Consider the following 25,903-nt stretch of genomic DNA (forward strand, 5'->3'; position numbering starts at 1 on the left):
TTGAAGCCTTCAAGGGTTCTCAGTTGTAATACCAACTGGAAGCTAAACTGCAGCACTTGTTTTAGCCAATATAAAGTACATTGCAAAGTCCATTTTTGCCATGCTGTTTGATGGGCAAGCTTGGGATTTATCAGCCTCCTATTGCATCATTGATGACATGAATAAGAAGAAACGTGCTTACAACCTAGAGTAAGACAGCTCCCGCAATTCAGAGGCCAGTCGTTTTAGATGAAGTCAATGCACTGCCTTAACTATGGTTGGCAAACCTTATTACGATATTAGGTGCTATTGGAAACAACAAATTGAACAGACTACAAAAGAACCATGCATTCAAGAGATGGCAATAGGCAGACATCCAAATCTCAACCATTAGCGATGCCAACAGCTAAAAGAACAATTTATAACTTACCGGCATCCACAAAACAAAATAGAAACCCCGTATTGCCATAGCACAACAGTGATACACACACACATGCGTGCTCGCGCACACACACGCATATCCCTCTTGCCAGAGCTTCAAATAAGATAGTTTAAGATTATAATATGAAAATATCCACGACCTTCTCTTGGATAATCAAAACTTTCACCTCAGAGAACTAAAACAAACAAACAAACAAACAAACGCCGAATAAAGATAAACAACCGTCAGCCAGTCCGGATAACTGATTAATGCAAATCAAGTTTAGATAGCCTTCCAGGTTCATGAAACAATGGAGAGGCCTCTTAGGCCTTCCAAAGTATCTCGTGAAAGGAAGGCAAGACAGCAATAAGAGGGTCACCATATCCAACTGGCTCTGCAAACGATTCAAAAGTGAAAAGTGAAAAACGGAAAAACAGGTACAACACACCAAAGAAAATGTTATAGGGTCTACAATGATTACCTCCTTCTTTGTACAGAAGCTTAATAACTTCCCCAGCCACATCTGACTGCTCAGAAGTAAAACAATACTAACATTTAGAGAGAGAGAGAGAGAGAGAGAGGCAAATGATGCATATTGGTCCTAGTTTCTGTCAGAACCTGCATTTCCTACTCTTAGGGTACGTTGGTTCGATCACATGAGATTCACTTTCTAATACATTTTAGAAAGTGAATCTTATTTGAACAGTACCTCAAAAGCAACCAAACATAAATAAAAATTTGCACAAAACCCCAAAAGCAAACTCATAAAAAGTGAGTTGGTACAGAACCCAAAAATGAGATTTATGTGAGATTCACTTTCTCATGAGGTCTCATGAGATTTGAAATCTCATGAGATTTTGAAAGTGAATCTCTTTTGAACAATATTTTCACTTTTCAAAAACACAACTACACGTATACATGCTCCTGTTTTTGGTGAAAAAAAACACCCATCTCTATCCAAATCTTTAGAAATATCAGATCCGAAAATGTCTTCTTTTTTTGTAAAAAAGACCTAGCAGTTCTACTACCTTTTAGAAAATCCATAGGATCCTCACTTTGATTCTGCTTGGCCAGATTCATCACTCTTGTTAATGAAAGCTAAGGGAAATTTTCAAATGGCCATACTGCTAAGTAATTTTAACTTGAAAGTCAAATTTTGTGTGAAATGACTCCTACCATCTCCTTTTCAATTCTTAGTGAGACGAGCATCATGCTCTGGAACATGCACGTGTCTCACCAAATTTGAAAGTATTACAGGGAACCAAAATTGCCCAGCAACAACTCAAAAGTAACTGAAAAGTTTTAGGAACTTCAAAATGTCAGTCTTTCTGAATTATGTAAATATATGTTCATGTCCACAAAAATGAGAAAAGGGCAGCTAGGAATGCTGGCTGAATGAGGATGCCAATGGGTCAAAACAGAAGTTTGTTTCCATGGAATATGAATCGAACAAAAGAAACAGGCACAAAAAGCATTTTGGCATTAAATGGGTTAGCGTAAAGGACCAGTTCTCCTAGCATCATCTAACAGGGATGGATATGCACTTCTTTTGAAAAAACAGAGCATCAACTGGCCTTGTTGACTGATGAGAGATACCATGGAACGGCAAAAATGGAAAGAAAATCACCTTCACAGGCAGCTCAGTGCCAAACTGGCCCAAATATCCAATGACCTGTCCTTCTTTGATCATATCACCCTGGTTATTTAAAGCAAACGAAATTTAACAAATCAAAAGTTAATGCTCCTTAGTAATTAGTGAAGAAGAACAGGAAAGATCAAAAAACGAATTTGAAATGTAAACCAGTATTCTTCAAATCATCTTTCAAGAAGACAAGGGAAACAGGAAAAGTCTTCTCGTTGAAGAATTACATTTTTTGTTGACATATTCTTAGATGAAGAATTACACCTCGTGATGTTTAGACTCTTGGTACTTGGTAGTGATGTGGCTACAGTTATTGCAACCCAAAAGTACAGACAGTAATACCTCTTTACATATGGGGGCTTGTTTCTTCCCTTTAATTGTTCTCCCTCGACGAAATGAGCCAACCTAATAAGGTTGAAGCATACATAATTTACATTGGTTCCAGTCAACAATTGAAAACTGTGAGAATACATCACATACCGTAGGAGAATGTATTAGGACATATGCACTAGTTCCAACTCCATCTAAAGCTGCTAGCTTGGAAGTCTTGGATCGTGAGACATTTGCAAATGGATTTGTAGTTGATGGGGAGGATTTCCCTGGTACAGTTGGTGGTGCGGCAGCTACAGGTTCTACCATTGGCTTAGTTGGAGTAGGTAGTGGAGCTGAAGTAGACACAATATGTGGTGGAGCTTTTGTTGATGCTATACTCCTTCTGAAATGCATCTCAAAGTTTCCCACCTGCAGAAAGCTATAAGATTTTGGAACATGATAAAAATAGAATACCAGTATAAGAAATGTTTACTTAGAATAAAAATATATAAGGTTATCAGCAAACCTCCGGTAACTTCATCCAGAATAATGCTATAAACATTGTACCAGAAAACTGCAGAGCATAGTTGGCAAACCCAGTGCTGGATCGGACCCCAACTGGGTCACCGATTCAGGACCACTGATCTACATGCTTCTTATGTGTTTTTTGTCATGCATTTTATGGTTTTAATGCATAATTCCCATAAAAGAATGCTTGTTATAAATAATCATATTATTTTAAGTCATAATTATTAACAATTATGTATAGTTGAATACTTATATAGCTTAATCATTGATGTCATATGTTAAATTTAGTGATTATACAGTACAGATTTTGATTTTTTCCATATCTTGACACTAGAAAATGCATAGTCCTAACTCATCCGAGTTACCAAGTTGACTCGCTGACTCATGAGTCAAGGGTTGGGCGATCCGAATCCGAGTCATGAGTTTGCCAACTATGCTGCAGAGGATGCTTTCAGAGGCCCAAGATAGACCACTGATGAAGGTAGAACATTTTCACTTTGGAAAGTACAGAGCGAAGCAAAGAATCTGTTTATCTATATACATGTACATATGAATGTATATTTGTCTTTATTTATTTCACTTTTATGTATGTGTTTGCTTATGCATGTAGCTCACAAGGTAAAAGAAGCTTTACACAATCAAGATTATGTATCACTTTTTCATGGCTTACGTATAACAAACTCTAAAAGATTGACTTGTTGACAACCTAAGTCATAGGGATTCGGCCAACCAGGTGCCGCACCCGCGTCGACGCAATGCGGGTGCGAAACCCGGTGTGGTCAACCGACCCTGGGTGTGGTCAACAAACCCAGGGTCATTTCTGTCCAGTTTTTAGACTTTAAAAAAAAATTTGCCCGATGAAAAGGGTGGTGAAGAGGAGGATTAGGGCAAATTTTTTTTGTCCTAATCCTCCCTTCTTCTCCTCCCGGCCATCTCCTCCTGAAGCCGAAGTCAGTCGAGCTCTCTGCTGGGCCCCGACACCGCCGACGACTGCTCCGTCGGATCTCTCCTCCTTAGGTACTCTCTCTCACTCGCTCTGTCTCTCACTCTCAATCACTCTGTCTCTCTTTTCTCCGTCTCTCACTCTCTCTCAATCGCTCTGTCTCTCTCACTATCACTCTCTCTCCTGTGTTTCTACTTAAGTGCACGGAGGGCCTCCCTTTTACGAAAAGGGAAAACCCCTCCTGTCGCTTCCTTCTCCCTCCCCGACTTCTCTCTCTCTCTCTCTCTCCCTACATCGCACCCTCGCCGGAGTCGGAGTCCCCCTGCATGCGTCGGTGACCTCCAGGTATGCCCCCGACTCCCTCTGCTCTCCTCCTCTTCTCTCTGACTCCCTCTGCTCTCCTCCTCTCCTCTCTGTCTTCCCTCTCTCCCTCTTAGAATGTCGGGGAGGGCCCCCCTGCACTCTAAGTTGGGGGAGGGGCATCGTTTTCCCTCCCCGTTCCTTGTTCCCTCTCTCAGAGGTTGTAGAGGGGCGCAACCCCCTCCCTCTGCACTCAAGTTGCGAGGGAGGGGTGTCATCCCCCTACCCGCACACTTTTTCTCTCTTTTGGCACCCACCGGAAGGAACTAGCCCATCAGCCTCTCTTTATGGCACCGACCGGAGAGCACTGACGCTCCGACCTCCCTGTTTTCCCTTTGCTTCGATTTCAGGGAAGGGGCTGCGCCCCTTCCCTTTGCTCGCTGAAGACGGGGAAGGGGTTGCACCCCTTCCCTCTGCACGTTTATGAGCGTATATGATTATTGTTGCAATTTAAGACACCGTGTAATATGATTATTTATTGTCATTTAATGTTTAGACGTGCGGTTCTTGCATCTGCAAATGTGTTCTTTAGTATGCATGATCATCTAGAAGTGTCAAGGTTAATCTACATGTATAGGATAGTCTTTGGTATGCACATCCATACGGTATCAATGAGTTGAAACTCATAGGTGCAAGTTGTTTCAACTCAATCTGACACCATATGATCTACATGTTTTATTCAGTGAAGATCAGCCCTTGGATCAACAGATTTTCGATATCTGAACAGTTTTTTTCAGTAATCAAGAATTCAACAACTGCAATTTTTTTGACTCAAAAATTTTAGTTTTTGTCAAAAACAAATTTGACCCAAGGGCCGATATTCACTAAATAAAACATGTAGATTATATCTACAGTGTCAGATTGAGTCGAAACCAAAGTTACCGGAAGCTTATTAGATAGGTGGGAAGCTCGCTTTTCAGAAACTCGCTTCGGAAGCGCGATACTCCTTGCTTCCGAAACTCATGGGAAGCTCGATTCCCCCACGCTTCTTCTATGCTTCTCATACATATGGTCTATGCATACTATATACTTTTCTCACGTTTTTTTTTATCTTTTTCATGTATTTTCTCTCACGCTTTCACTCACTTTCCATGTACTTTCTTTAATTTGGTAACCATCATTGTTGGATTTTAACAAAAATTTAACTCTTTTACAGAAAAATCATGAAATATAAGAATGATCAATTTTATTGTAGTTTTTATTTGTTTCTTGTTTGATTCCATATTGCTTCATTTTTTATTCATATTTCGCTTTTAAATTGAAACTTCGCTTCTCGCTTCGTATAAATTTTAAAATGCCTCGCTTCTTGCTTTCGCTTCCTGTATCGTTTCTTGCTTCCGCTTCCTAGTTTGGCAACCTTGGTCGAAACATATTTTTTAGAAAAAGAAAAAAGAAAAAGTAAATATTGTGGTTCTACAAAATGTTTTATTCCTGAAGAATATTATCGATATTTAGGATTGGCAGTTTTAATCAAATGCAGGTGGTCCTATATATATATTGTTTAGTTAACTGTATAATCATAATAAAGCAAGTAATGGTTAATGAGTTCTTTCTCATTTTGAGTACACTGAATGCTATATATTTTTTGTGTACCTTTTGGTATTTATTTATACATACTACTACTATATTTTTTAGAACTTATTGTATATGTTATTGACTTTGCACTTAATATTATAAATCTTGATTGTGTGCATAATTGATTTTAATATAATTTTTTTTGTGTTTTCAAGACAAAAATGACGGATAAAGGGAAAGAACTTGCGTCATCCTCATCCCCACATGTGAGTTCTGTTGCTAGTGTTGCTGATAGTTGTAGTGGAAGTGATGATGTGGGGCCACTATGGGTACATGTAGATAAGCTTGCAAAAACTGGAGAAAGAGGTGGTGGAAACAAGAGATTTCTATGCAAGCTCTGTGAAAGAGATTTTGTTGGGTCTTACACAAGAGTTAAGGCTCATTTGTTGAAGATAGCAGGACATGACATTTCAGGATGCAGAAAAATTGATGAAGCAATGCGAAGATAATACAAGAAGAATATGAGAAGAGAAAGACAATGAGTGATTCTTGTGTAATTAGTGTGCCATTTGAAAGCCACCAAGAAGATACTCAAAAAAAAAAAAAAAGTCAATGTAGGAGGTAGAGGAACATGAACGATACAAAAGTAGGGAGGTATTTTTATTCTAGTTCACTTCCATTTAATGTAGCTAAAAATCCTTATTGGAAGGATTTGGTAACTTCTTTGGCAAATTGTAATTTGAGTAGCTATATACCTCCAAGCTCAGAAAAACTACGAACCACACTTCTTGCAGAAGGCTATATACCTTCAAGCTCAGAAAAACTACGTACCACACTTCTTGCAGAAGAGAGGGCAAATGTAGAAAGGTTGCTGGAGATTAAAAAATATTCATGGGAGCAAAATGGAGTTTTTATTGTTTCTAATGGGTGGACAGTGAAAAAAGACTTACAAATAATTAAGTTTTCAAATAACTTGATAATACATACATTCATCGAATACGCTAGAACAAAAATAGCATATAAATGTTTCACAACACAAATGTAAAAGAGTGCATAAAAAGCACTTCAATCTGAATATAATTGAGAGGGAGAACCAGAGTTACCGGAAACGCCTATAGAATAGGGGAAGCGCGCTTCCCCTGGACGCGTTTCGGAAGCGCGAAACGCAGCGCTTCCGAAACGCGAGGGGAAGCGCAGGTTCAATTGAGGAAGTGTGTCCCCCTTTAAAGGGAAGCGCGTCCCCCTTTAAAGGGAAGCGCGTACCTCTTTAAAGGGGTACGCGTACCCCTTTAAAGAGGTACGCGTACCCCTTTAAAGGGGGACGCGTACCCCTTTAAAGGGGGACGCGTACCCCTTTAAAGGGGGACACTATTATGGAAAGGTCGAGTTTGCCCTTAAATTTTTTTTTTTTACACATGAATATATTTTTTACCGAGGTTAAAATGGGTATTTTATAAAACCCGTGAAAAAATAAAATCAAAAGGGGCTTAGGGTTTTGTTTTTTCACGCGTTCCGACTCCTCTCTCTCTCTCTCTCTCTCTCTCTCTCTCTCTCTCTCTCGAGTTTTCAGCGAGTTCCGGCGACCTCAAAAAATTTCGGTGGCCTCCACCGACTTCCGAAGATGAAGATGTTCACCTTCAGGTACGCTATCCCCCTCTCTCACGCTCTGTCACTCTCTCTATCTCTCTGTCGTGCGAGCTCCCCTCCAGTCAGCAACACCAGTGGGATCCAATAGGGTAGTTTTGGGGAAAGTGATCAAGGGTTTTTTCTTTCTCGGTGTAGATCTATCGCAGGGTTTTTTTTTTCAGGGTGTATATCAAGGGTTTTTTTGTTCCTGTAGATCAAGGGTTTGTTTGTAGTTTTTTTAGTTTCTGATTCATTATCGCAGCCGTTTTTTTTATTCATTCTGCATGAAGCAGTGGGTTGTTTTTTATTGTCTCCATGATACTAGTCTATTGATAGCGTAAGCAATGTAATATTAACTTCTTATCTAAACAGATGGTATGCATTCGTCACAACTTTTCTGATATAGCTGGATTGTTAATTTGCATTGGCCATTATGTGTTGTAGCTTCTTATTTAACTCTTCAGTTGTTTATGATATGATGGTGATAGTGTATGTGGAAGTTCATTTTATACTTCATCAGTTGGCAAAGAAAATCAGTGCACCGAATGGGGTGGAAGTATCATTAGAGATAACATGATATTGTTGATGGTTTTAATGATCTTAACTATTCTACACTGATGAATAATTTTTTTGCTAATTGGTGTATAACGGGTATAATATGCAATATTATTGTTTTATTGGAGAGCATTTGAGTGTGTTGTTCCCACATTTTAAAAGCTATTTCTTCAGTCCGATGTACAGTGAGAGGCTGAGAGCTGCTGGAGGATGTGAGTTGGTACAAATAGTAAATGAACATTATCATGAAGAAGATAACCGTAATGATTTAGAACCTCAGTTCTAAGTCTATTGTCTCAGAGATCAATGTTTGCCAAGGCTGGTAGCACTTTAATGTTCTCCATTTGTGCAAAATTAAGTTGATGGGTACTTTGGAGAATTTCCCAATGAGTCGGGTATTGAACTTTAGTGGAGTCCTGAAAGAAAACTGGATTTATATGTTCTTGATCTGATTTAGCAGTTCAATCAAACTATTCTCTCTCTCTATATTCTCAGTTATTTATGTTGTTTGTTTCTTATTAGAACTTGAAGTGCCTGTTTGAGTATTTAGTTCAGTGATAGTCAGATTGCACGTAATTTCCCCCCCTTTTTTAGCTTAGTCTTTTGTTCACATCCCCATGCTTTGTGTTCTTCAGTCTCCATTATTTACTGTTAATAATAGCTTTTTTTAAGTGTTTTAGGTTGATTCTGATACTTTTATGATGCAGATATATTTGCATGTTCTTTGCTTCATTAATGACCATCTCAAGCTATGATCACGATAATTCTGATGACGATGACGATTCTTTGTACAATTTGGAGCATGAATCATCTAGTGGTGTTGGGAAGGGCAAGAAGAGGTCTTCTGCTTGTCCATATCAGTTTGAGGACCGAAACGAAAATTGTTTTGATGAGGAAGATGAAGAAGAATATGACTTGGATGACTACTATTCTGAAGATGACCAAGATGATGAACCACCTAGCATGCATAAAACAACAGTGCTATGGCGCCATGTATTGAAACAAAAGAAGAGTGGGCAAGGAAAGCAAGGTGGAATCCAAGTTTTTATGTGCAGGCACTGCAAAAATATTTATCATGGGTCATATACTCGAGTTTTTGCACATCTCATGGGATCTCCAAAGGGACAAAGTGTTGGGATTGCCTTTTGCCCTGAAGTTGCAAAAAATGCAGAATTGGCAAAAAAAATTAAGAGGCAAGTTCGTCGAGTGGAGGTTTCATCAAGTGCATTTGAGTTGAAGAGATCAAGAATTGATACTCCGAAGAAGCCTATTAGTATGACTACATCATCTAGTGGAAGCCAAAAAACAGTTGATATTAGTGATACCTTTAAAAAGGTAGAAAGAGATGATGTAGATCACAAAATTATCAGATTTTTGTGTGCAAATGGCATACCTTTCAATGTGCTTCGATCACCATATTGGGAAGAGATGATATCTGCAGTTAGTAAAGTGCCCGGATATAAACCCCCATTATATGAAAAAGCGCGAACAACGTTGCTTGACAGTGAGAAAGAGTGTCTTCACAGGGAGTTAAATGAATTTCGAGAAAAGTTTGAGGAGTTTGGAGTTTCCATTGTCTCAGACGGTTGAACAAATATCAAGAACAAACACTTGATAAATATACTTGCCTCAAACTGTTTTGGCTCGATGTTCTTATATGCAAGCGATTTTTCTAATGTGCAACAGTCAGCTGCAAACATTGCCGAGTTTTTGAAGACGAGATTTAAACTTGTGGGGCCTTCTAATGTAGTGCAAGTGATTACAGACAATGCAGCGAATTGCAAGTTAGCAGGTGAAGAATTAAAACAAACGTACAAGTATATTTTTTGGTCACCTTGTGTTGTGCACACACTTAATTTGATCTTCAAGGATTTGGCACATGAGTTTCATTGATTGGGAGAAACATATTTGCAGAGTAAAGAAATTGTGAAGTATATCACAAATCATTCAAAAGCACTAGCAATCTTTAGAAGCAATGAAAAATTAGAATTAATAAAGATTGCAAAAACAAGGTTTGCTTCACATTATACTATTTTGAAACGCTTGCTTGATGTGAGGGAGAGCTTAAGGCTCACAGTAATTTCAGATAGATGAAGTGATTGGAAGCAATCATGCACGGATGAAATTATGAAAAAAAGGGTTGTTACAACAGAAACAACTGTTCTTGATGAAGAATATTGGGATTCTGTACATTTAGCATCATTGATTACAAAACTCATCTATAAGATGATTAAATTTTGTGATCAGGAAGGCCCTATAATTGGTGAAGTGTATGAAGGCATGGACAACATGTTGGGGGAAATCAAAGACAATCTAAAAGGACAACCAGATTTATATGAAAAGATTCATAAGATTGTCTCAAATAGATGGGACAGAATGAATGTGCCTCTCCATAGTCTAGCCCACATGCTTACTCCAAAATATTACGAGTCGGAGTATCTCAAAATCCCAGCAGCAGGAAGGGTCAAACGAGTTTCTCCTGGTAAAAATTTAATTCTATCTATTTAATAAAGTTTAAAGTTAAATGATTTAATTATTTTATTATTTCATTTGCATTTCTCTTGCTATAGTTACTAAACATTTTTTTTTGCAGAAAAGGATAATGATATCTTAGACGGTGCAATGCTTGCGCTTGAAGTCATATCTTGAAGAGTTATCTACACTCTATAGGTCACAACTTGTGGCTTTTGCATCAAGAAGTAGAAGATTTAGCCGAAATGCAGCACGAATAGATGCACTGAATCCTACAATGCCAGTGCTTAATTGATGGCGTTTTTATGGTGGTGATACACCGGAGTTGAGAGCATTAGCCATTAAGGTTTTATCTCAACCTATTAGCACATCTTCTGCAGAAAGAGTGTGGAGCACCTATAGTTACATTCACAATGTTAAAAGAAATAGGCTCAATGAAGATCGTGCTGATACCTTAGTGTATATTCATTCCAATCTTCGATTGATTGACAGGTATAATTAAACTGTGTTGTACTTTTATTTTGGTATTTTTTTTTCTCTTTTTTTATCATTGATTGTTTATTAGCATTCATATTTTATATTCTTGTTATAAAAGGTGCAACAATCGCTATGAAGAAGGGCCTAGTCGAAAATGGGATATCAATCCAGAACTTCCTATTGTAGAAGAAAATACGTTGAGATTAGAGGATATGCGATGGAGAGATTTGGATGATAGTGCACAACAATCAAGCACTATTTCCAAATCCAAACATAAAGATGCACAACCAAGAGTTCCATTATCTCCAATAATTATACGTACAAATGAAGTTCAAGAGGATACAAATCAATCCATCAGAGCTAGTAGAACTGCAGATATACAAGAGCGACCATCAGTTCCTCATGGTCGGATTGATCGTTTCTTTAGCCGGAGACCTAGGCAAGGTATGTTGATATTGTGTTTTTTATATTTTAAATTATGGTTTTTGAACATTTTAACTTTTTAACGTATTCATTATAGGAAATGAAGAAAGGAGCAGAAGACATGGTCGTGGAGGACAAGATGCACGTGATGATGCAGAAAGTTCGCGATCTATTGCTGACTTGAAAGGGAAGAGAAAGATGACAGATTAATGAACTCTTGAATTATTATTTTTTTTTTATGATGTAGTTGGAGTTGTCCAACTTAAAAACTTTTATGTTACTTTTTTGTCATGGTCTTATAATATTTTTTTGGTATACTTTTATTTTGAATCTTGCATGATGAAGTGAAGTAGTGGATTATGTTAATTTTAAGGTTAGACTTAGAGTTTAGAACATTGTAGCTTATAATTTACAATTTAGAAATTTATAGCTTCTTAGGTCGCTTCCGGTTCGCTTCCTATGTCGCTTCCGAGACGCTTCCTATGTCGCTTCCGAGACGCTTCCCGGTTCGCTCCTAAGTGGTCCCACGCTTCCCGCTTCCTAAATTTTTGAAAGTGCCTCGCTTCCCGCTTCCGCTTCCCGTATCGCTTCCCGCTCCCGCTTCCTCGACTGGCAACTCTGGGGAGAACCCTCTACAAAAAGTGAATTACAATGGGCATAAACGGCCTTTGTTGTTGGGAATAGTTCCCAACAGCTCTTTGTCAACAGTCAAATATTGATTGTTGCCTATACATTGACAGTCAGCCAGACTGTACAGTGACAGTCATTATCACTGTTAAGAAAAGGACAAAAAAGAATACAAAAAAGGAATAAAAAGAAATAAAACAAAAATACAGAAAAATAAATATTACAAAGATATACGTATATACTTTAAATATATATTTATATACATATATATATACGTATACGTACTCTTGTATTACGAAGAGTATGTATATATATATATATATATATATATATATATATATATATATATTCAAGTATATACATGTATATGTTATTTTCTAACAGCCTCCCTCAAACTTATGGTGAGATCACCGAAAGTTTGTTAAGTAAAAAGTTGAATCTTGGTGAGCACAGTGCCTTGGTGAAGAAATCAGCAAGTTGATATTCTGATGTTACATAGGGAAGATCAATAGTCTTCTTTAAATATTCTTCACGAACGAAATGACAGTCCATCTTTATATACTTAGTTCTTTCATGAAAAGTATGATTTCGAGCAATGTATATAGAGCTCTTGTTGTCACAGCACAATCTTGTAGGATCTTGAAGATGAATTCTCATATCTGAAATTAGTTGCTTGAGTCACACGATTTCCATGGTAGTAGTCGTCATTGCTCTATATTCAGTTTTTGTAGATGATAAAGCCAGCTTTTGTTGTTTCTTGCACCTCCATGAAATCAAGGATTCACCTAGAAACACACAAAAACCAGTTGTTGATCTCCTATTATTTGGATCCCCTCCCCAATCAGCATCAAAGTATGCAATAAAACCTGAGGAAGAAGATGATAGAAAAACTCCCTTATTTATTGTGCTTCTAATGTATTTGATAATTCTCATGACTGCATTCATATGAGCTGAAGTTGGAGCGTGTTGAAATTGACTCGCTATATGTACAGCATGAGCTATGTCCGGTCTTGTAATACTTAAATACATAAGAGACCCCACGAGTTGTCTGAATGGAGTTGGATTGTCCAAAGGAACTCCATCGTCGGCTCGCATCTTTATTCCAACAGTCTCTGAAGTGTCAACAACTTTGTCATCTGATAGTCTTGACCTGTCAATAATATCTGAAGCAAACTTTGTTTGTAACAATATGTACCCTCTGTTAGAATATGATACTTTTATACCAAGAAAGTATGTTAGGAACCCAAGATCTGTCATTTCAAAAGATTTTTTCAAAAACTGTTTTACTTTCTTGATTCCTTCTTTGTCACTACCTGTAATCAACATATCATCAATATATAAAAGTAAAATTATAATACCTGCAGAATAATTCTTGATAAATAAAGTCGTATCAGTATAGCCTATGTCACACGGACTCGGCTCCAAGGTCGCCGCACCCGCGTCGACACGCACCGACATGGGTGCGGACACGGGTGCGGCTCGGACTCGGTCAACCCGACCCTGGGTGTGGTCAACGCACCCAGGGTCATTTTGGTCCATTTTTTGGAATTTTTTTTTTTTTGAATTTTTTTTTTTAAATTTTCTGGGCTACAGCTGTAAGGAAAAAAACCCATCACAACTAAAAAAGTTGTACACTTTCAAGTTTTAAGTACAGAATGGGCACAACTCAAGTTTTTGTGGTTTTTTCCTGTACGAAGAAAGTGAATTATTACAGTGTATGAAGAAAGTGCCCAAAAGTGAATTATTCTTGTATGAAGAAAGTGTACAGAATGCCTTCACAACTCATCACCTGTCCCCTAATGGGCACAACTTTGACCGAGTCTTATATATATATATATATATATATATATATATATATATATATATATATATATATTTTAATATATATATAGCCGAGTCCCCGTGTCCAAAAATTTTGAAATTGCGCCGCACCCGTGTCGCACCCGCACCCGCACCCGCACCCATGTGACATAGAGTATAGCATGGTTTAGAACCATATCTTGTAATAACATTGTTAAAAGTATCAAACCAAGCTTTAGGTGCTTGTTTGAGGCCATACAATGCGTTTTTTAATTTAAGCACTTTACCTGAAGGAATTATCAATCCAGGTGGAACATCCATGTATACTTCCTCATTAAGATTCTCATTCAAAAAGGCATTTTTAACATCCATTTGAAATATATTCCAATTTTTAATAGCTGAAATAGCTACAAGCATTTGAACAGTGGTCATCCTGGCAACAGGAGCAAAGGTTTCTTCGTAATCTACTTTGTATTCTTGAGAATATCCTTTGGCAACTAGCCTGGTTTTATACCTTTCCAACGATCCATCACTTTTGGTTTTTACCTTAAAAACACATCTACAACCTATGGTCTTTTTTCCAATGGGTAAATTTAGAATTTCCCAAGTGTTAGCTTCTTTAAGAGCGTCTAATTCTATATGCATAGCTTTTATCCATTCAGGTAATTTTTTTGCTTCATTGTAACATGAGGGTTCAAAATATGAATGAATCTATGTTTAGAAGAGAATGAGTCATAAGACAAATTTATTTGGAACTCTTGAGGTTCGTTCAGATCTACGAATAGTGGTTTGTTCTGAAGGAATTTCTAATGTTTCATGGTCACTTTGATTTACACTTTCATTGGGTGTGTTTTGATTTCTTCTAGTGTACTATTGGTTCAATTGTTGTTCTGTTCTCAATAGAGGATTCTACATAAATATTTTCATCATTAGACAGTAGTTTAAATAAAAAAGAGTAATCAGAATTTATGTCTTGCGACATATTTTCTTCAAATCCACTTTTATTTTCAACAAAGTTAACATTCCTTGAGACGAGAAGTTTATCATTTTTTATATCATAACATTTAAATCATTTTTGTGTTTCAGAATAACCAATGAACGCACAGGAGATAGCCTTAGAAGATAGTTTATCTCCTTTATCATTTAAAACATAACATTTGCAACCAAAGATTCTCAGTCTTTGATAGTCAGGTTGATATTTGAATAATTTTTCAAAAGGAATTTCATTGACCAAAGGTTTTGAAGGCATCCTATTTATAAGATATACCGAGGTTAACGCAGCTTCAGCCCAAAGGTTTTTAGGAACATTCTTAGCAATAAGGAGAGTCCTTGTAGTTTCCATAATATGTCTATGTTTTCTTTCTGAAATTCTGTTTTGTTGTGGGGTTCTAGGGCACGATCTTTGATGTAAAATTCTTTCGTTTTCTAAAAAATGTTTAAACTCATTTGACAAATATTCACCTCCAAAGTCAGTTATGAAAATTTTGAGTTTACTTTCAAATTGATTTTTAATCATGTTATGGAACATTTTAAAGGTTGCAAACACATCAGATTTAAACTTAATAAAGTAAATTCAACAATATCTAGTGAAGTCATCGATAAACACAACATAATAGGAGAATCCTCCTTTAGAGGCTACGGGAGCAGGACCCCATACATCCGAATGAACTAATTCAAAAGGCATCGAAGAGTAAAAAGTTCTTTGACCATAAGGCAAGGTTGTCATTTTACCAAGTAAACATTCTTTACATTCAAAATTATCTTTACAAAGATTCTTGGTAATAGGTACAAAATTTAATTTCCTTATATTTGGGTGTCTAAGTCTACGATGTCAAGTCCGTATATCTTTTGTTTGGGCAGTGTTACAAAATGATTCCTTTGGAATACAAAGAAAATCCATGTAATAGAGATCTCCTTGCCTAGAACCTTCCCCAATCAATTTCCCGGACTGGCGATCCTGCACCCAACATTTATTTGATGAGAAAATGACATCACATCCATGATCCGAGATTTAAGAAACTGAAAGTAGGTTAAGATGAAGTTTTGGTATAAGTCTTATTTTTGGAATATGAAATTTATTGTGTTTTGACAAATCATTTTCAAAAGTTCCAACACCCTCTATTTCCAAGGCAGTGCCATCGGCAGTGGAAACAAATGATGTATTTGAATTAAGTTGACATTCAAATAAAATAGACCTGTGTGGGGTCATATGAAATGAAGCTCCTGAATCAAGAAGCCAAGAGCACGTACCAGGAGTAGAAGAGGATGCAATAGCCGCTCCTGATGTAGATCCTTTAAGCAATGGTTGCAATGCTTCCGTCAGTTGAGATAATGATTTGGTGAGGTCTTTGAGATTCAGAGTATCCTCGTCTTGTATTGATGGTGCAATGGCAACACGTTTTTCTTGAGGCCTATATTTGTATCTAGGACATTGAGGCCTAATATGACCGGGCTCATTATAGTTATGGCAAATGATTTTTTATTCTCCTCTATTCTTACTAAAATGAGGAGGTTTATATGGCTTGATATAATGTCCTGGTTTGGATACGGAAAGTGCGCAATCCTCTTCTTGTCTATTGCTAGAAGTAGCAAGTACACTAACATTCTTACTTATGTTTAGCCTGGTTTCTTATCCACTAAGTTTAGTGAAAATCTCATGAATAGGAGGAGGTGATAAAGATGATAGCAAAGAGGCCCTTGTTTGTTCAAACTCAGGTCTCAAACCATATAGAAAAGCGAAGAGTCTATCTTCTTCAACTTGAACTCTTCGCATTTCTATACACTTCCCTTCCTATTTGGGTTTAAAATGGGCAAGTTGGGTCCAAATAGAGGATACAACAACAACAACAACAACTACGCCTTCATCCCAAAACAATTGGGGTCAGCGATATGTTGGGTCCAAATAGAGGATAACTTCATAAAATAATCTTTTACATTCTTATCTTCTTGTTTGATATTTCTAACTTTTTCTTGGAGATAATACTTGTGAGTCATATCTTTTTCGGTAAACATACCTCTAAGATATTCCCATGCTTCATTAAACTCTTCGCATTTCTATACACTTCCCTTCCTATTTGGGTTCAAAATGGGCAAGTTGGGTCCAAATAGAAGATAACTTCATAAAATAATCTTTTACATTCTTATCTTCTTGTTTGATATTTCTAACTTTTTCTTGGAGATAATACTTGTGAGTCATATCTTTTTCGGTAAACATACCTCTAAGATATTCCCATGCTTCATTAGCCTTTTTGTAATATAAAAGGTTTGAGGCAATTTTTGTCTCAACTCCACTTAGCATCCATGAAAGAATTTTGGCATTTTTCATGTTCCATTCATCCAATTTTTTGTAGTATTCTTCCATAGCTTTATCCCTTTCTTCAAGACTAGTCTCCACACCATTTTCACCTAATGTAATTTTGGGAGTAGGTTCAAGAATAGTACCTCTTACGAAACCCCACAAACCTTGACCCTTTATGAATGTCTCCAAGTGTCCCACCCAAATGTTATAGTTGCTTCCTTCAAGTTTGAATGGCGGAATAAAGTTGGAGTTGCTTGTATTGTGTGGAAAAAATTCACCCATGATGAATCACAAAGAAAGAAGAGAGCCACCACTATGAACGAGAGCAAGCACGCTTTACGAGGCAGCCCACCAATGCACTGTTGATCATAAACCAAGCTCTGATACCATGAAAAGAGACTTATAAATAATCAAGTTTTCAAATAACTTGATAATACATACATTCATCGAATACGCTAGAACAAAAATAGCATATAAATGCTTCACAACACAAATGTAAAAGAGTGCATAAAAAGCACTTCAATCTGAATATAATTGAGAGGGAGAACCCTCTACAAAAAGTGAATTACAATGGGCACAAATGGCCTTATTTATAGATTACATGTTCTCTTAAAAGCAAGGTTTTAAAACCCGTGACTCGGGACTCGACTCGTTCTTTATTGACTCGTGACTCGGCGAGTCAACTCGGTGACTCAGACCGGGTTTTGTTAACTTTTGATTTTAAAAAAAATTAATATATAATTTGTCTCAAACCATGTTTTTCAGTAAACAAGAGATGATAAACTCATATACAGGGGTTCATGTTAAGCAAAATATGTCTGTAGTTGTGACTTTTTAAAATGGTCCATGCTTGGTCTGTACTGAAGTTGATGAGACCTGACCAACTCATAAATGTTGTAATGGCCAGTTCACCAGGTTCTACCTTTAGTAGGCCCAATCCACTTCAAAATCAGAGTTTGATCCTCGCTCAGAAAATATTGGACTTGTGCTTTATGAAACATGCCCACATATCAAAAGTAACCATGTACAATATAGAATTACACTTTTAAGCTGCACTAAGATGACTGCCAGAAAAAATTGGCCACAGTATCTGATTATGCAGAATAGACTCACAAGGAAATCATCTAATAAAAGACAATATTGAACAGCAGAATGAGAGGCCGAGGCTTATAGTTTTTGAGATGAAGCTATGAAATGATATTCAATGTGCTTTGTAAGAGAAATTCAGCCATACTATAGGCTCAAGAATCACAGTCATAACAAGCACATGAAACTTGCTCATGTAGTGTACACTTCCAACTACACATAGCTAAAGACAAGTTCTTTTCAAAGTCATGATCTTATGCAATCATAAAAAAATAAATTAACATTATAGCCATTTTAGTGATTTGAAAAATAGAAAGATATTTGAGAGAAAGTATGGGTTACATACTATGTGTGAGAAAATCCATAACAAAATCAAAGATGAAATTCTCAAGACAACTGATCAAATTATACAAGCCAATTAATTATTCCCTATTGATGCAAGAAACAAATTTTTTTTATTCTGAAATACCCAAAAAATCAAATTTCAAACATCCCAGAGCTCGCCCGAGTCAGGCCGAGTCAAGGCCGAGTTTTGGCAAACCGAGTTTGCCTTGTCGGGTTGACTCGCTGGAGGGTCGAGCCGAGACAACGAGTTGACTCGGCGAGTTTTAAAACATTGCTTGAAAGAGCTGTTAGGCTATTCCCAACAACTCTAATTAGAGTTGTTGGAAATAGTTCTCAACAGCTCTTTGCTGTTGGGAATAGTTCCCAACAGCTCTTTGTCAACAGTCAAATATTGATTGTTGACAGTTAGCCAGACTGTACAGTGACAGTCATTATGACTATTAAGAAAAAGACGAAAAAGAATACAAAAAAAGAATAAAAAGAAATAAAACAAAAATACAGAAAAATAAATATTACAAAGATATACGTATATACTTTAAATATATATTTATATACATATATATACATATACATATACATATACATATACACATACATAATCGTACTCTTGTATTACAAAAAATATGTATAGATATATATATATGTTATTTTCTAACAGACAGATATTTAAAGGCGTCCACTAATCAAGTTCAGTGTTTCTTCGCTTAGTGGCTCAGTATTCTTGAAAGCAGTTGATGCATCTGGGGAATATAAAAATGCGGAGTATTTGAAAGGGTTGTTTATAGAAGTTATAAAAGAAGTGGATGATCAGAAAGTAGTACAAATCATTACAGACAAAGCTCCAGTTTGTAAAAGTGCAACATTGAGTTTGGAGAGTGAGTACCCTCATATTTTTTGGACTCTCTGTGTAGCACACAACTTAAATCTGGCTCTACAACCGTAAAGAATAAGAAAATTCACCAGCATATGTTTTATGTTCATGGATTGAAGATTTAGAAAGAAATGTCAAAAGTATTAGGAATTTTGTTGTTAACCACCATCAAGCTAATGTTATATTTAATAGGCATTCTGACCTAAAATTGGTGAAGGTCGCTGAAACACGTTTTGCGTCCATCATTGTGATGGTGAAGAGGATTAAAAAAGTAAAGAATGCTTTGGTTAGCATGGTGACTGATGCGAATTGAACATTCTATCGTGCTGATGATGTCAAGGCTCAAGAAATTAAGAAATTCATTGTTGATGATGAGTTTTAGGACAGAGTGGTATACTTCAATTTACGCAACCTATTTGGAAAATGTTGAGAGAAGTTGATAAGGATGAGCCCATGCTTCACAAAGTTTATGAAATATGAGATAATATGATTGAAAAAATACAAGTTGTAGTTTTAACGCATGAAGAAAAAAATCCTGCATTGGATGATTCAGAATTTTTTAACCATATTCATTCAATTTTAGTCAAAAGATGGGATAAGAGCAACACTCCTTTGCATTGCATGACACATTCTCTTTAATCCAAAATATTATGCAAAAAAGTGACAGGAAAGTGGTATTGTCCTTCCAAATTTAGACCTAGAGCTATCAAGACATAGAAATATGTGCATGACAAGACTTTTTTCAGACGCACATATTCTAAATCAAGTCACACAAGAGTTTAAAAAATTTGCATCTTCAAGATTATATGGACAGACATTACTCGCGAGTGAGGAGGATAATATAGATCCTATCACATGATGGTCAACATTTGGATCAAAAACACCTATTCTCCAACGGCTTGCATTAAGATTGTTATCTCAGCCTGCTAGTTCATCTTGTTGTGAAAGAAATTAGAACGCATATTCTCAAATCCACAACATGAAAAGAAACAAATCCACCAGCAAGCGTGCAGAGGATTTAGTATATGTTCATTCAAATCTTCGACTAATTTCGCGAACCAATGATGAATACAACAACAACAATAACTACGCCTTCATCCCAAAACAATTGGGGTCGGCGATATGAACAAAAAAAGAAAATCATTCTGGGTCTTCCATATGAAACCTTCTCCTCCAATCATTTTTATCCAATGCCATGTCCTCGGTGAGGTTCAAAGCATTCATATCCTTTCCTATCATCTCCATCCAAGTCTTCCTAGGCCTACCCCGACCTCTTTTAACTAATATATTTTCCAATTTCTCCATCCTTCTAACTGGAGCATCATTAAGCCTTCGCCGAATATGTCCAAACCACCGTAAACAATTCTCTCTCAACTTATTTTCAATGGGTGCAACGCCTACCTTCTTACGTATCTCCTCGTTCTGAATCTTATCTTTTATTGTATTTTCACACATCCATCTAAGCATACGCATCTCAGCTACACTCATTTTTTGAATATGATGTCTCTTGGCAGCCCAACATTCCGTACCATATAGTAAAGCGGGCCTAATAGTCGTCCTATAAAACTTTTCTTTCAACCGCAATGGCATTATACGATTGCACAACACTCCAGTTGCACTTTTTCATTTCATCCACCCAACCTTTATCCTATGATTTACATCTCCATCAATTTCTCCATACTTTTGAATGATAGATCCCAAATATTTGAAACAATCATCCACCGGTATTTCTTGCTCACCAAGCTTCACTACACTCCCATCACTACTTTGTTGCTTACTAAACTGACATTCCATATATTCTTATTCTTACTCTTACTTAACTTAAAACCACTTGCTTCCAATGTCTGTCTCCATAATTCTAACTTAGCATTAACCCCAGCTCTAGACTCATCAATCAAAACAATATCATCAGCAAACAACATACACCACGGCACATTTTCTTGAATTGATCTTGTAAGCTCATCCATCATTATAGTAAATAGGAAAGGGCTTAAAGCAGATCCTTGATGTAACCCAACCGTTATAGGAAAATTGGTTGTCACTCCTCCACAAGTGCGGACATTGGTTACTACTCCTTCATACATATCTTTAATTATACTAATGTACTTGAGAGAAACACCTTTCTTCATCATTGTCTACCAGAGAATGTCCCTAGGTACTCTATCGTGTGCCTTCTCCAAATCAATAAAAACCATATGCAAATCTTTGTTCCTCTCTCTATATCTCTCAATAAGTTGTCTAAGAAGATGTATAGCTTCCATAGTTGATCTTTCAGGCATAAAACCAAATTGATTCTCCGATATTATGACAACCTTCCTCAACCTGGACTCAATCACCCTCTCCCAAAGTTTCATAGTATGACTCATGAGTTTTATACCACGATAATTTGTGCAATCTTGTATATCACCCTTATTCTTATGTAGAGGCACCAAAGTACTCTTCCTCCACTCATTAGGCATCTTATTTGTCCGCCAAATCTTGTTAAAAAGATTTGTCAACCATTCTAAATTTTTCTCTCCCAAGCATTTTCAAGCCTCGATAGGTATACCATCTGGGCGAACTGCCCTTCTTGATTTCATTTTCTTCAAAGCCTCTGCAATTTCTTTTTTTTGAATCTTGAGCATGAAGTCACGATTCATATCATGAAAAGAAATAGAGAAGTCTCCAAGATCCTGAGCGAACCAATGATGAATATAGGTACTAATTTGCTCTCTTAGTTATTTGATTATTTCTTAGTTTTTCATTTAAATATACTTGTATTGTATTTAACATTTTCAAATTAGGTTTGTAATGCAGACAAGGAACATCCAAATTTTGGGATAGAAACCCAAAAGAGTGTGACTTAGAGAGAGAGCATGATTTCAACATGATAAACATGGATTTATCTGAGCTTTGTCTTCCTTCTTATGATACATTTGATGATGAAACTGAAAATTATTAAGATTCATTACTTCATCGTCATATACATTATAAGATATACTTTTGGTATGTAATTTAGTTCTTTTCTGCTTTACTTATTTGATTGATATTTAGGTTGATTTAATTGTAGTGTTAGTTTTTGTGATGTAGAATAAAATTGTAGATTGTTAATTTGATATATTGCATGCATGATGAATGATATTATGATAATGTTAAATGTTAAAACTTCAAAATTATATATATATATATAATTTTTTACATTTTTGCCCTGCCGCACCCCGCACCCAAGGTTTTTTAAAGTGCCGCATCCCCGCACCCATGTGGCATAGTTGACAACTAATGCATATCAAATAAGGTTAAAATGACAGCTCAGAATGCCAAATAAAAAGATAGATATTTCAAATAATGTTTTTGTTTTCCTGTTTAGTGTCTATCTATTCTCTTAACTCACTTTCCAGAAATTGTCAAGCGACAAAAGCAAACATCTTGAGCAGAGATAATACTTTCACCTAACATACTGACAACCAGAGAGATCCAAGTCACACACTACCTGCTTATACAATAAAAATCCAATTGACCTTTTCAATGTTGTTTCCTCTCTTTTCTTCTATCTTTTTGGTTGGTGACATTTATTTCCATTAGGTATATCAAAAGTTCAGAACATAGTAAGCTAAAACATGTAAACAAATAATTAACCTTTAATTTAAGCTCAGCAATACTGGTCTCATCACAAACTTCCAGCATCAATGCCTGCAGTTAAAACATCCCATGTGAATTAGATCTCACGGAAGATTTTAGTAAAAAAAAAGAAACGAAAGAAGAACAAACAGATAAAGAACATGAAATGAAAGTTCAAACATATAACATTATATCAATACAAATGGCGGTATGCTATACTCAAAAGCAGGAGTGAATGCCGTTGCTTCACACATTTGATTCCTTCTGCCTTTCACCCCTAGCCTTTTACCTGGCCTCATTTCCGAATATATAATAAATCACATTGAAGAGATGCTGAGACTTACCATGAAAGCCCAAAAGGGATGCTTCTAATGTCAAATTCACATGGGATTATGGCAATTAATGAGCAATGACAAACAAAACTAAAAACTCCATCACAGATCAGTTTTTGTCACGATTACTTCAAGAGACAGAAATGTATAATCTTTTGAGAAAATATTCTGTTTTTTTCAGAGAAGGAAGGAAACATGGATGATGATGATGAATATTTTTCCATTATGTAAAGGTAAAATATTATTGAGAAGATGTAGAAATATGTCCAAGATTCAGAAGCTTAAGGTTCCAGTCATTCAACCACATTTTACTCATAAACTAAACAGTTTGGACATTGACAGAACTAAAAGCACAATGACCACCTGCTGCAACTAGTGAGCAGTAACAAGTAAAACATAATTTAGCAAACACAACATACCTCCAACCCACAAGGAAATGTTGTCACGCGCAGGTTTTGATTCAAATTTTCACCCTTTATACTCTTGTCTGAGACATCTTCTGCAGTTAGATTGAATTACCAAGACACCATGAGAACTGCTAAGAAGTTTTTCCACCATACATTGTAGGGTAGAATAAAAAATATGCTTGACCCCCAAGTGAATGGACATTGTTAGAACACTAAGAATTTTAAGGTAAGATGAAAATTAGATTGCAATAGCTAAAGGCCAAGAAACTCACTGTCGGATGCCAATCCTTGCGTGGTCCCTGAAGCCTTTATATAGGACAAGGATGACCTTTTTTGGTTCACTGTGGAAGAGATCAACAAACTCCCAAAACCCTGGGATGGCTTATGTGGCCCAACCTTAAATATGTTCCGTACATTAGGCTTCTCATAGATTGAAAAAGAATGTAATTTAGTCCCATTCAGCCCTGTGATTCACCAGTGAATGAAACAAGCCACAAATGGCAGTAATGCATTAATTTACCAAAATTTCACTATGAATAAAAGAAATCAGTAACAATAACTGGACATAGACAATGGACAAAACATGAGAAGACATACTTGAGCTACTGTTATCCATCAATGCCAGATTTCTTTGACCAACTCAGGAAAATAATATGTGTTAACGAACTACGGTTCGCCCTCTAAGAAAGTTTGCATAATGAAGGGAAAAAAATCATATGAACTGGGAGAAGGTTGGGGCCTTTGTGGTGGACAAGTTGGCAGGGAAGGAATCTTGTGTCCCACAAAGGTGTCAACCCACAGATAAACTGCAGCCTTCTAAAAACAGGTACTAAGAAGCTACTGAAGCTAAAGGTGGTACTCTTGTCAAAGAAAGAAAAAACAAATTCATGTTTATGAAAATCTAGAAAGCAATGATACTACAATAGTTAAGATATATATCACATTTAAAAATATCTGACCAGATCCACTTTATTGTTCAATTCACCTATTGTAACTTCATCTCAAATTCTCAAAATAAAATATAGTTGAAGAACTATGTACCATTCCTTCTAATTTGACATATTAGCTAATGTTTCATGGAACCCACTTGGCATCACCATGTCATGAAGCATATTACTCTTATGATAATGGCAATAATTTCCAATGTTCCCATCGTTTGAGATTCTATCATCTTTTGCTTATTGGGTTCTAATGAGCAATCGCCTGACAAATTGGCACACTATGCACATTGTGGCAAGGGAAAAGGATCCCTGACACCCAAAATATAATAAGTTCCAGCAAAGCCAAAGTCACAAAACTGAAGTGGCACCCTTTTTTTTGTTTAATGAGATGGAAATTTTCATTCTTTTTTTTCTTTGTTTGGTGGTGGTGGTGGGGGGGGGGGGGGGGGGGGCGCGGGGGGGAAGGAGATTTTGAAAGCAAAAATGGAAAATCTGAAAAGTAGAACAGTAAAAAAATATATATATTCTCAAAGCAAAGCAGTTTTTCTTTGTTCTTGTAACAGTGCCAATCGAAATTATCTTTGTTTTCCAACAGAATACAAGGTTTCCAGATGGGAGTCACTAATAATCAAGAAAAATCATGCAATCATCCAGTGTATCTAAAATGGATAACAGAAATCATTTTTCAGATGTGCTAAATCAAAGTGTGACCAAGGAAACTCAAACCCATCTATTTCATTTCGTTTGCTACAACTGTGAAATAGAAAAGAGATTGGTAGCTAGAGAAATCCACGAGAAAGCAAATCAGAACAGTAGAAAAGACAGAAACACAGTTACCATGTACCCAAATCAAATTCAACAGGGAAAACGAGAAAGATCATGCATTTTCTTTTAGAGAGAGAGAGAGACTCACAGCGAGTTGAAGAGAGAGCCGCAGAGGCTTCCATGATGGATCTCCGAGAGAGACCTTAACCACCTTTCTCACCCCTCTCTCTCGCTTACTCTTCCGTCTTCCTCAAATGGGTATCAAGGAATGCAAAACCCTTCACTTCTTTTGGTTTCTGGAGAGAGAGCTCTAGGAAACAGCTGAGCTAATCGTCGTAAACTCCGCCCCGCGAGACAATTGAAAGCCCCCTTTGGCCCTTGCCCCCCACCTGGCCTTTGGGGCTCACTTAAAATGACCAAGATTCCAGCTTTCTCTATCGTATAAAATTATGAACTATGTCACGTTTCGCTTGAAGGAGACCTCATGTGACAAAAGCATGCACTACTTCGATGATGGGGATCGTCCTAAAACCGATTCAAGCACACGCAAAAATCAAGTACCATCCACCCTGAGATGCCAC

At 36.7% G+C, this 25,903-nt stretch overlaps 1 protein-coding gene across 2 annotated transcripts; it reads right to left on the reverse strand.

Moving 5' to 3' along the window:
- Positions 1-505: 505 nt before the first annotated feature.
- Positions 506-25,741, reverse strand: LOC149843960 (uncharacterized). Of its 2 annotated transcripts, XM_090000194.1 has the most exons (9): positions 25,471-25,741; positions 23,889-24,080; positions 23,629-23,708; positions 22,896-22,949; positions 2,523-2,783; positions 2,385-2,447; positions 2,028-2,096; positions 882-927; positions 506-794 (listed from the first exon to the last, which is right to left on the reverse strand). In XM_090000194.1, the coding sequence occupies exons 1-9, from the start codon at positions 25,502-25,504 to the stop codon at positions 724-726; spliced, it is 870 nt and encodes a 289-aa protein (XP_089856320.1). In that variant the 5' UTR covers positions 25,505-25,741; the 3' UTR covers positions 506-723. The 2 variants fall into 2 exon arrangements, with proteins under 2 accessions (XP_089856320.1, XP_089856319.1); XM_090000193.1 differs by lacking the exon at positions 882-927 and having other exon boundaries at positions 25,471-25,740.
- Between the last annotated feature and the right edge of the window lie 162 nt (positions 25,742-25,903).

Source organism: Nuphar pumila, chromosome 3, assembly GCF_984573655.1.
Source record: "Nuphar pumila chromosome 3, dmNupPumi1.hap1.1, whole genome shotgun sequence".
Lineage (NCBI taxonomy): Eukaryota > Viridiplantae > Streptophyta > Magnoliopsida > Nymphaeales > Nymphaeaceae > Nuphar > Nuphar pumila.

Bases quoted from the DNA above. Each gene is read 5' to 3' on its own strand.
- LOC149843960 (XM_090000193.1), bottom strand. From the start codon at position 25,504: ATGGAAGCCTCTGCGGCTCTCTCTTCAACTCGCT. The intron at 2,784-22,895 runs GTTAATTATTTG...AGCTTTCTGCAG, and splicing joins TTGCTGAGCTTAAATTAAAG to GTGGGAAACTTTGAGATGCA. The intron at 2,097-2,384 runs GTATTACTGTCT...TTAAATAACCAG, and splicing joins AAGCCCCCATATGTAAAGAG to GGTGATATGATCAAAGAAGG.